The sequence below is a fragment of the Akebia trifoliata genome, chromosome 11 (genome assembly GCF_017979445.1).
Source record: "Akebia trifoliata isolate Shusen 1 chromosome 11, ASM1797944v1, whole genome shotgun sequence".
Taxonomy (NCBI): Eukaryota; Viridiplantae; Streptophyta; class Magnoliopsida; order Ranunculales; family Lardizabalaceae; genus Akebia; species Akebia trifoliata.
This window is the reverse complement of record NC_141385.1, coordinates 22041646-22053534: the sequence shown is the minus strand read 5'-3', so window position 1 is coordinate 22053534 and position 11889 is coordinate 22041646. Positions and strand designations below refer to the sequence as shown.

The window sequence follows — 11889 nt, the reverse complement described above, 5'->3', positions numbered from 1 at the left end:
CTTTGAAGGCATTTAATTTACCCGAACTACAACAAATAAGCTTAAGGAATGAAGGTTCTGATTCAGTAGTGTGGACTAGCACTACCAACGGTACATTCTCTATCAAGAGTGCCTTTGAATGTTGCTATGCTGATGACTATCAACCCGCATGGACCAACCTACTCATAGGTAGAATTGCTGCCCCAAGACACAAATTCTTTCTTTGGCTAGCCCTTAACAATGCGTTGAGAACCAAAGATTGGCTGAGAAACAGAAACATAGTTGATTGTTCTACATGTATATTCTGCAATACTGACAGGGAAAACATCAACCATCTCTTCTTTGGCTGCCAGTTAAGCAGAGACGTTTGGCACCTTGTTTTAGCCAAAGTTCTCATAGTGAAGCAAATTGGTTCTTGGGATGACGAAGTCCAATGGATGATGGACCACTGCCGAGGTAGCAACATTTCATCTCAAATCAAGAAAGCCTTATTTGCTAGTTTTGTCTACCACATATGGAAGGAGAGGTGTAGAAGAATTTTTAACAATACAAGTATGGATAGTAAAAGCTTAAGTAACATGATTCTCGAAGACACAAGGAGAAGAATAGATGGCCTAAACATAATCCTGGGAGATAACGACATCAACAGATAGATTGTGGAGGGATGGGGCATCAATGTAAGGCTTACCCTTCCAGCCTTCTCGACTTGTTACTGGAATCCACCTCCAATTGGAGTTCATAGGCTGAACACAGATGAATCTCTCCGAGGCAACATAGGAGGTTTGGGAGCTGTTCTTAGAGACCACACAAGGAGAGTAATCAGAGTCATGGCTGGAAGAAGGCAGGGGGTATCGGTTCTCCACCACGAGCTCCAAGCCATTAAAGAAGGGGTGCAAATGGCGATCAATTTGAACCTGCAGAGGCTCATCATTACTGCCGACTCTCTCATTGCCATAAATTGCTTATTAGGCAAGTGGGAGGGCCCTTGGAGGGTCAAAGACATAGTGCATACTATCAAAACCATATCAATCAAGTTCCAATGGCATAATTACGAACACACCTACAGAGAGGCCAACCGAGCTGCTGATCACCTACCTTCATTTATGTTGTCTTCTGATATAATTCAATGGTCCCCCCCTCTGTCTAGGGATTTGAGTAAAATTATTGTGAGGGACGCCTCTGGGCAACCTTTCTTGAGAATGTCATGTTTTTGTTAATTTAATCTAACTGGTCGGGGGTCTGCCTGACCCCCAGCTTATCTTCCAAAAAAAAAAGAAAGATATGATCTCCTTTAGATGAGCTCCATGGATATGGATTCTTCTAGATGGTCTCCTCTAGAAACTCTTGAATTTGATGGTTTCGAAATGGTCTAAATTACTTAGAAAAAAATTGATGTTGATCAGACTAGAACCTTAACGAAACTATTTCCTTAAAACCCTAATCTTGAGACGTTACAAAGGTTGATCACTCTTTTGATAAGTCGAAGATTCATGCACTCGAACAAGAACTCATAAAGCAAAACACATGAAGACAAGCATAAGCTTCTTAAATAAACTTCAAAATCTTAGAATTAGAATTGTGTCTCAAATACAACATGTGGGCTATTTTTATAGGCAAATTAGATTAGGATTGGCCTAAATTAGTCCTTAGAAATTAAAAGGCTATAACTAAGGACAATTAGAACATAAAATTCCCAATTAACCCTTGCATTTAATTTAATCTTCCAAATCAATCCCTTGCATAAAAAGATATAGTTGACCATCATTGGTGAAGCTTTGATATCTTCAAATTTAGTTTTAGAATCTTCTAGAACAACCTCTTTGTATTGTATATCCACGATCAAACCTTGTAATGCCTCTTTCATCCTCTTTATCCTTGCCCTAGCCAATTCCTTGCAATGGTTCTTGAGAAGACTTGGGAACATCAACTCGATCTCCATTAATGGTTTTCATCAGAACATTAGGTATTTATAGTACTTTGTGTTTCCATTGATTTTGTACTGTATTCTTTCTTTTCTTTTTTTTTTGAGCTAATTGATCTATTTCTTGATCAATCTGTCCTTTGTGCTCTGTGTTGGAAGGGGATTTTCCAAGGTTATTTATTTTAATATTCACTCGGTTGAGTGGCGCATTAAGATGGATAGCACCTTTAGCATCTATGGAAAACATAATTCCTAAAGAAAGTAAGGCAGGGCCTACTTCCTCGAGTGAAGGTCGTCATTGTGATTTCAAGCTGGAGTTGAACCATGAATTCCCGTTTTTTAGATTGCACGATATATAGATATCCAGGACATCCGGGCTTGATAGCCAAGAGTAAGTCATCCGCGTATCGTGCATATCTTATATGAGTTAAGGAATCCGTTATTTTGCAATCAAGTTGGTGTAAAAAGACGTTCATGAGTACGGGCGAAGTTGCACTTCCTTGTGGGATTCCTTTATCTATTACGCATAGCTCTTTTTTCTTTCTCTCTTATATTGGAAGTCAGGAAAGCATTCATGGGATTGGTCAATTTTGGATCATCCATGTATTCATTGAAGGCTAGATTCAGTCCCTTTTGGTTTATGTTGTCAAAGCAGCTAATGATGTCTACTTTTATGGCTCGGTCAAACTCTCCCCAACTCTGTACGTAAGCGAAGAAGCTCAATTACATTGACCCTTATCTTCTTAAAGCAGTGCGAGCGAGGTTTCGATAGAAGAATGTTCGATTCAATACATGGGAGATGGCATCCAACACTCTTCTATCGAGCTAGGCACCTGTGATTCTTGGGATCGGAAGAAAAGAAGCCACCTCTGGAATTATCTCCGGGTCAGGCAATTGGTTGGAAATCATGTATATATGTGCACCTTTTGCAAGAGGATACGAACTGGTCACTATCACACCACCTTACCTGGTACACACTGTACCAACCACTGATTAGAATGACTACCGACTGCAAGTCATCCAAAGGGATCCTTGGGGGAGGAGACTAATACTAATAGAGAAAGTGGGGAGGGAGAAAAGAAAGAGATTCTCGTAGGTGACGATACAGAATATAAATAAGTAAGCCCTGACGGTACTACACTAGATTTCAGAAGATCTTACCCGTGCTGCACCGGTCCACCCCGCCCCGTGTGAGGGAGAACCCCTGAGAAAGAGCTCTGAGTGAAAGGTCCGCCGGTCGTACGGCCCACCCAGCCCCTGTTCCAAAGATCTGATCCCTAGCCGCCCGGCCGGCACCTTCGATGCACCTCGGTCGCCTCGTTGCCCTTCCTACTCTGATGCGTTCTCTCCCTTTTTTGATCCATCCTATCAAACCAGCGAAAAAAGGGCGGAGTGCAAGCAACTGTTCAAAGAGCCCTGTAGGTAGTCTCAGATCTGATGGCCAGTTCGTCTCAGACACGACCCGTCAGATCAGTAAGTCGGCACTATCTTCTTCAGCCCTTTGAAGGAGAAGGATGGGGCTAGATCACAACAGACATCTTCCGGCCACCCATCTTGATAACGCCCAGATATGTGCCGAAGTCACTGAATGGGCGAGTCGCCAATCTCAGCTCTATGGAGGGGCCTTGCGATATTCCTGTTGAGGAGAAGGGGAGTGCATGCAGGGCGGACCCTTATTATAGTATCTTGACTCCTCAATTCTTGATTTCGAATCCGTTCCGTCAAGATGAGATCGCCAAGCTCTTGTGATCCACTGTCGAACCTATTCCAACGGCTTGAACTCAGATCGTCGGATTCGTATCAACAGATAGAAACTCAAGAAATTGATTTAGCATATAAATTACGTACGATCTATTTTTTATTGAATTGCTCATTCAATAGGCCAAAGATTATGCCCGTCTGTTGAAAAGCTCCGAACCTAGTTGAGCCGGAGAGATCTTTTTTTGCAAACGGTTTTTCCGTTTTGCCAGGATCATCGGTTCGAAACCGGGAGGACGAGGATTTTGCAGAGGCTTGGAGAGTTAGCCTGAATCCTGTGAGTGGGAATCGAAGCCGGTTTTAGGACGTGCTATGTAGTAGACGGCTTATTATACAAGGGCAATGCGTTATGCATACCGAGAGGCTCTTTGAGGGAGCGGCTGCTGAAGGAGTTCACGGATTGGGAGCGTTGGTCGTGACAAGATAATTGCCCTTTTGAATGACAGCTTCTATTGGCCCAGATCGAGTCAGGACGTTGAGAGGTTTGTGCAGAGATGCCGTGTATGCAAAACGGCAAAGGAAAAGGCTGTCGCCGGTTTGTATAAGCCAGTACCACGGCTAGACCCCGGAGATATCCATGATTTTGTGCTTGGTTTGCCCAAGAGGGCTCCTGGGCTAAAAGTGGTGGCAGTTTTCGAGAATGGCGCATTTTTTCCCGTGCAAGAATTCGCCCCTATCACGTAAGGCTACAGAAGTAGCCGGATTCTTCTTTCGTAAGGTGGTGAGAAACCACGGCGGTGAGCATTACGTAATGGAGATTGAAGCGCTGACCAAATAACTCAAGTCAATATTCCCAAATTTTCTCAAGAACGGTTGCAAGGAATTGGCGGTCCAATGACTAAGGCAAGGTCAAAGAGGATGAAAGAGGCATTACAAGGCTTGATTGTGGAAGTACGGTAAAAGAGGCTGCTCTAGAAGATTCTAAGACTAAATTTGAAGATATCAAAGCTTCACCAAGGATGGTCAACTATCTTTTTATGCAAGGGATCGATTTGGAAGATCAAGTTGGATGCAAGGGTTAATTAAAAATTTTATGTCTAATTGTCCTTAGTTTTTAGACTTTTATTATTTAAGGACTAATTAGGCCCAATCCTTATCTAATTTGCTTATAAAAACAACACTCATGTTATATTGGAGACACAATTTTATTTCTATAAATTTAAAGTTATTCAAGAAGTTTTTGCTTTGCCCTCATGTGTTCTTATTTGAGTTCTTCATGAGTTCTTGTTTGAGTGCATGAATCTTCGACTTATTAATGGAGTGATCATCCTTTGTCGCATCTCAAGATTGGGGTTTTAAGGACTTAGTTTCCTTGAGGTTCTAATCCGATTATCTTCAATTAGTTCCTAATCAAGTTTAGAATGTTCGAAGCCATTGAATTCAAGGGTTCCTAAAAGAGATCATCAATAGGGATCATATCAATTGGTATCAAAGCCATAGGCTGCTGGGAAAATAGGTTATTGATTTCAAAACCATTCTTTGTCACGTTCTTCTGGATTGGAAAAAAATAAAAAATAGAGAAATTCTTAGCAGTATACTTTCTTTTTCTGAATTTCGTTCTAACATAGTTCATTTGTGTTTCTGATTTTTTTTTTGCTGAATTATAAATTGTTGATTGATCTTCAACAATCATTCTAAGTAACATGTTCATTTGCGAATCGATCTTCTTGAATATTCTTGAATTTTGTTTTACCTATTCAAGAACAAAACATCTGCTATAATCTTTTGGTATCACCAATTCCAATAGTTATTATTGCAGATCATAACTGAGAAATTCATAAATGAGTCTCTTACACCCATAAACATGTTTTCAACCGACTTATTGTTTTGTCGAAGATCATAATTGAGAAATTCTTCGAAGGTTTGGGTAGCCTCCAGTTCAAATTCAAAAAAAAAAAAAAAACATCTACAGGATTTCTTGTTGTTTCACACCAATTTCTTGCTGGAAATTCATAAACAACATTCTATTGTTGGGTTTTTTTTTTCTTTTCTGATGTCCATAACGTTTCTTGTTGAAATGTTAAAAAAAAACACATTTCTTTCAAATGTTTTCTTTTGAAATTGGATTACCAGTCAAAAACACCAGAATCGTCAAAGATGCCGTATCTATTTCATACAAAACGATTTGTTGTTAAATTTTGGAATTGTAGAAAATAAAAAACAAAAAAACAATCTCTTTCCTACTGAAAATTCAGCCACAACGTTATCAATTCACTGTTATTTGCTTCCTTTACTATTGTATTAGTAAGTAAATTCCAACAATATCAAATCTGACCAAGAAAGACTTCAGATCAGCCACAACATATATATTTTCTTGTTGGTTCATAATGTGTTCTTGTTGGATTGTTTCTTGCTGAAATTTCAGCCACAACATAATTTTTCTTGTTATATAAATATAAATTCATTAAGAACATTTTCTTGCTGAATTTACTTGCTGAGTTTTTCTTTTTTTGTTTGAAAATGTTGAGTTTTGGGAATTGTTGAGCTCTAGCTCCTGATTAAGTACCATAAAGGGGGGCTGTTTTTTAGCTTCGAGTGGTAGAAGGGAAAATGGAGATCACCATCGATTAAAAAAAAAATAGCATAGCTTTAAAAACATGAGTAAGGAAGGAGGAGACCCACAAGAGACTGGCATGCGATTATTCATCAAGGCTGTCCATGACCAATTCAAATTGCTGAATTCAAGGTTGGATAATATGAAATCCTCTTATGAATCTAAATCATATAGAAGACATGAGTTCGATGAAGAAAAATAAGCTAATTTTGAACTGGAGAGAGTAAGTTATAGACGGGATAAGAAGGTTGACTTCAAAGGAGATAACAATATGGGCAGCATAAAGATGACGATTCTAACTTTTTAAGGAAAGAATGATCCTGAAATATATTTAGAGTGGGAAAAAAAAGTTGAGCGCGTATGTCATAATTATTCCAAGGATAAGAAAGTAAAATTAGTCGCCATGGAATTTACAAATTATGCAAGTATATGGTGGGATCAATTGGTGATCAATAGGTGCAGGAATGGTGAAAGGCCTATACGGTCATGGGAAGAGATGAAGTTGGTGATGCGCAAAAGATTTATTCCTAGCCATTACTATCGAGATTTGTATATAAAATTGCAAGGGCTAGTTCAAGGTTCCATGAGTGTAGAGGATTATTATAAAGAGATGGAAATCTCCATAATTAGAGCAATCATAGAGGAAGATAGAAAAGCAACCATGACTAGATTTATTGTCGGATTGAGCAAGGAAATTACTGATGTGGTTGAGTTGCAACATTATGTGGAGATGGAAGAGTTGCTGCATAAGGCTATTAAAGTGGAAAAACAAATTAAATCTAAAAGGTTCAGATCTGGTTTGTCCTCTAGTAATCCATGGAGACCAAATTGGAAGGACAACAAAGTCACCTTCAAACGAAAAGAAGAAACAAAGTCAAAGAATTCGATTTCTGTCCCTAAAGATAAATTCTAAACAAAAACTCTTACCAAGTCTCGTGAAATTAAGTGTTTTAGGTGTCAACAATTTGGATATATTGCTTCTGAATGCCCAAATAAAAGGGTTATGGTTGTATTGGTAAATGGAGAAATTGAAAGTGCTAGTTCAAGTGACAGCGAGATGCCACCATTAGAGAATTGTTCTGATGATGAAGTGGAAGAACCTGTGCATGGTGATTTGCTTGTCACCAGGAGAGCCCTAAGTATACAGCCTAAGGATAAAAAATATAAGGAGCAACGTAAGCATATATTTCACACAAGGTGCCACGTGAAGGATAAAGTATGTACATTGATCATTGATAATGAGAGTTGTACTAATGTTGCTAGTACTTTGTTGGTAGAAAAGTTGAATTTGAAGTGGAAGAAACATCCTAAACTATACAAGTTGCAATGGTTGAATGATTGTGGAGAAGTGAAAGTAAACAAACAAGTTCAGGTTCATAATTCTATTGGCAAGTATGAGGATGAGGTTTTTTGTGATGTGACACCGATGCATGCTGGTCATATATTGCTGGGCCGACCATGGCAGTTTGATAGAAAAGTGTCGCATGATGGGTACAAAAATCACTATTCTTTTGTAATGAACAATAGAAAGGTTATATTGGCCCCTCTCAAACCTTTGCAAACTTATGAGGACCAAATTAGGATAGCAAGAGAGTGCAAAATGAGAGAGAAACAAAGGTGTGAGCAAAAATGAGAGAAAAATGAGCCACGTGGGGAGTAAAATAAAATAATGAGTGTACTTGCTGAAAAACATGAGGTTAAGAGTGTAATGATGGCAAGAAAACAAGTACTAGTACTTATCTATATGGATGTTTATTTTTCTACTAATGACCTTAACTCCTCTTTGCCTAGTATTGTTATGTCTTTATTGCAGAACTTTAAGGACCTTTTTTCCAAAGAGATTCCTTATTGATTACCTCCTTTAAGAGGGATTGAGCACCAAATAGATTTCATACCTAGTTCTGCCATACCAAATAGACTTGGTTATAGAGCTAATCCCAAGGAAACGAAGGAGATACAAGGACAAGTAGATGAGCTATTTTAAAAGGGATTTGTAAGGGAGAGTCTCAGTCCATGTTCGGTTCCTGTCCTTTTAGTACCAAAGAAAGATGGAACATGGCGCATGTGTGTGGATTGCCGAGCTATTAACAAAATTACGATAAAGTATAGACATCCTATCCCCAGATTGGATGATATGTTTGATGAATTGGTGGCTCTCATTTGTTTTCTAAAATTGACTTGAAGAATGGGTATTATCAGATTTGCATGAAAGAGGGAGATGAATGGAAAACTGCATTTAAAACAAAATATAGATTGTATGAGTGGTTAGTGATGCCTTTCGATTTAACTAATGCACCAAGTATATTCATGAGGTTAATGAACCATGTCTTGCGTGCTTTCATGGGAAAATTTGTGGTAGTTTACTTTGATGATATGTTAGTCTATAGCAAAATTGTGGATGACCAGCATTTGCATGTCATGTTTAGTGTGTTGAGAGAGCACCAATTATATGTTAATCGTAAGAAATGCACATTTTGTATGGAATTTGTTGTTTTTCTTGAGTTTGTTGTTAGTTTGCAAGGTATTAGTGTTGATGAAGAACATGTAAGGGCAATAAGGGACTGGCCTACACCTAAGAATGCGAACGAGGTGAGAAGTTTCCGTAGTTTAGTAAGTTTTTATCGAAGGTTTGTTAAGGATTTTAGTTCTATTGCTGCACCTTTGAATGAACTTGTTAAAAAAATGTTGTTTTTAATTGGGTTGATGTGCATTACCAGCCTTTCCAAACTTTGAAAGATAAGCTAACCAATGCACCTTTGTTGTGTTTGCCTAACTTTGATAAAGCTTTTGAGATAGAATGTGATGCATCAGGAAAAGGAATAGGAGCTGTTTTGATGCAAGATTCCAAACTAATAGCTTATTTTAGTGAAAAGCCAAGTGGGACAGCATTGAACTATCCTACTTATGATAAAAAGCTTTATGCATTAGTGAGGACTCTTCAAACATGGCAACATTATTTATGGCTTACGAAATTTATCATTCATTCTAATTATAATAGCTTGAAGTTCCTGAAGACCAAAGGTAAACTTAATAAAAGACATGGTAAGTGGTTGGAGTCCTTAGAAACGTTTCCTTATGTAATCAAATACAAGCGTGGGAAAGAAAATGTTGTGGCCGATGCATTGTCTAGGAGGTATGTATTACTTACTTCATTGCAAACTAAACTACTTGGTTTTGAACTGGTTAAGGATTTGTATGTCAATGATTCTGATTTCAGCTAAGTATGCATGTGATAAGTATGTATTTGGTGACTTATAGGCGTGAAGGATTTCTATTCAAGAAAGATAAATTAAGTGTGCTTATTTGTTTTGTTCGTGAGTTGCTTGTTAGGGAAAGTCATGGGGGAGGTTTGATGGGTCACTTTAGTGTCCTAAATACTTTAGATATATTACGTGAGCATTTTTATTGGCTTCATATGAAGCATGATGTGCAATTTGTTTGTGACAAGTGCATTACATGTAGGCAAGCAAAGTCTAAAGTTAGACTGCATGGCTTGTATACCCCTTTGCCTATACCTAATCAGCCTTAGATTGATATATCTATGGATTTTGTTTTAGGATTACCAAGGACTCAAAGTAGTAAGGATAGTATATTTATTGTTGTTCATAGGTTTAGTAAAATGGCCCATTTTATTGCATGTACTAAAAGCAACGACGCAACACATATTGATGATTTGTTCTTTAAAGAAGTAATTTGATTGCATGGGTTGCCTAAGTCAATTTTTAGTGATAGAGATGTTAAATTCCTAAGTTATTTTTGGCGTTATTTATGAAAAAAAATTAGGAACTAAACTTTTATTTTCTACTATTGCGCATCCTCAAACGGATAGTCAAACTGAAGTAGTTAATAGGACACTCACTACTTTTTTGCGTGCTATCATTCAAAAAAACTTAAAACAATGGGAGAAGTGTTTACCACATATTGAGTTTGCATATAATAGGACTGTTCATTCTACTCCTTCATTTTCTTCTTTCGAAATTTTTTTATGGTTTTAATCCTTTATCACCTGTGGATAATTTACCTTTGCCTACTAATGAGCATGCTAATCTTGATGGTAATAAAAAAATAGATTTTGTGAAAGAATTACATGCCAGAGTTTGGGCCAACATTGACAGGAAGAAAGAGCAATATGCTAAGCAAGCCAATAAGGGGCGTTTGAAAGTTGTCTTCCAACCTAGAGATTGCGTTTGGGTGCACCTACGTAAGGAGAGGTTCCCTACACAAAGGAAATCAAAATTGCAGCCTAGAAGAGATGGTCTATTTCAAGTTTTGGAGCGAATCAATGATAATGCCTAGAAACTAGATTTTCCAAGCAACTATAGTAATGTTAGTGTTACTTTTAATGTTGCTGATTTATTTTTGTTTGACGTAGGTGATTTGAGGGTGAATCTTTTCGAAGAGGGGGAGAACAATGGAGATCAAAACGATGACCAAATAACTTACTAAATAACTCAAATCGATATTCCCAAATCTTCTCCAGCACCATTGCAAGGAATTGGCGGTCCAATGACTAGGGTAAGGTCAAAGAGGATGAAAAAGGCATTACAAGGCTTAATTGTGGAAGTATAGAACAAAGAGGCTGCTCTAGAAGATTCTAAGACTAAATTTGAAGATATCAAAGCTTCACCAAGGATGGTCAACTATCTTTTTATGCAAGGGATCTATTTGGAAGATCAAGTTGGATGCAAGGGTTAATTGGGAATTTTATGTTCTAAATGTCCTTAATTTTTATTCTTTTATTTTCTAAGGACTAATTAGGCCCAATCCTCATCTAATATGCTTATAAAAACAACACCCATGTTATATTGGAGACACAATTTTATTTCTATGAATTTAGAGTTATTCAAGAAGTTTTTGCTTTGCCCTCATGTGTTCTTGTTTGAATTTTTCATGAGTTCTTGTTTGAGTGCATGAATCTTCAACTTATCAAGGGAGTGATTCCTTTGTGGTGTCTCAAGATTGGGGTTTTATGTACTTAGTTTCCTTGAGGTTCTAATCCGATCATCTTCAATTAGTTCCTAAGCAAGTTTAGAATGTTTGAAACCATCGAATTCAAGGGTTCCTAAAAGAGATCATTAAGAGGGATCATATCATTAGGTCTGATCAAGACACCAGTCTGCCCTCTAATAGAGGGTGCTATGGAAGAAATTAGGCACTGAACTGAGGTTTAGCAGTGCTTATCACTCAGGACGGCCAGACTCCAGTCGTCGGTCACTGGGAGACTTGCTGAGGAGCTTAGTGCAAGGGAGACCGAGCAAGTGGGAATAAGTTCTTCCAACTTCAGAGTTTGCCTATAAAAACTATGTGAATCGGACCGTTGGGAAGTCACCATTCGAAGTGGTGTATGGTAAGAGCCCGAGGGGAGTTGTCAATTTGAGGCGAGCGAAGCTTCGTAGACAAGGCTCGCCCCTATCTCTAAAGGGGCGTAAGCACTCCACTCGTTCGTAAGCCCCTTTAGATAGAGGTAGGGGCGAGCAAGCAGCAAGCTACGGCGAAAAGCAGCGAGCGGAGCTTGAAGAAGCGAAGCGAGCCTAGAGTAGCAGCAGCCTATTACGTTTTTCAGGCTCCGCGCGCTAGCGCGCGTACTCTTCTGCTATCAATGAAACCGAAAGAAACACAAAAAACCCAGTGCGTTTCGTATAGATCGAGACTTGTAGCTTGATTCTTTACTCATTCC

At 38.4% G+C, this 11889-nt stretch overlaps 2 protein-coding genes across 2 annotated transcripts in view; both read left to right on the top strand.

Annotated features, from left to right (window-relative positions):
- Nucleotides 1–11074, top strand: part of LOC147391125 (sterol 3-beta-glucosyltransferase UGT80A2-like) — a 62976-nt gene extending 51902 nt beyond the window's left edge. Inside the window, exon 12 of the mRNA XM_086458320.1 lies at nt 10585–11074. The gene's annotated coding sequence lies outside the window, so the exon portion shown is untranslated. The remainder of the gene's footprint in view (nt 1–10584) is intronic.
- On the top strand, nt 807–10658 carry LOC147391126 (uncharacterized). The gene is made up of 9 exons (XM_086459008.1): nt 807–948; nt 3871–3955; nt 4105–4338; nt 6669–6998; nt 7167–7703; nt 8726–8801; nt 8930–9345; nt 9471–9559; nt 10585–10658. Exons 1-9 carry the CDS (start codon nt 807–809, stop codon nt 10656–10658), a joined length of 1983 nt encoding a protein of 660 aa, XP_086315134.1.
- Nucleotides 11075–11889: the final 815 nt, after the last annotated feature.

Excerpts from the sequence above, each read along its gene's own strand:
- LOC147391126 (XM_086459008.1), top strand. The coding sequence starts at position 807 with ATGGCTGGAAGAAGGCAGGGGGTATCGGTTCTCCACCACGAGCTCCAA. Across the intron at positions 4,339-6,668 it reads CAAGAATTCGCCCCTATCAC|GTGCAGGAATGGTGAAAGGC; the intron begins GTAAGGCTACAG and ends GGTGATCAATAG. Across the intron at positions 7,704-8,725 it reads AGAAAAGTGTCGCATGATGG|TTTGCAAGGTATTAGTGTTG; the intron begins GTACAAAAATCA and ends GTTTGTTGTTAG.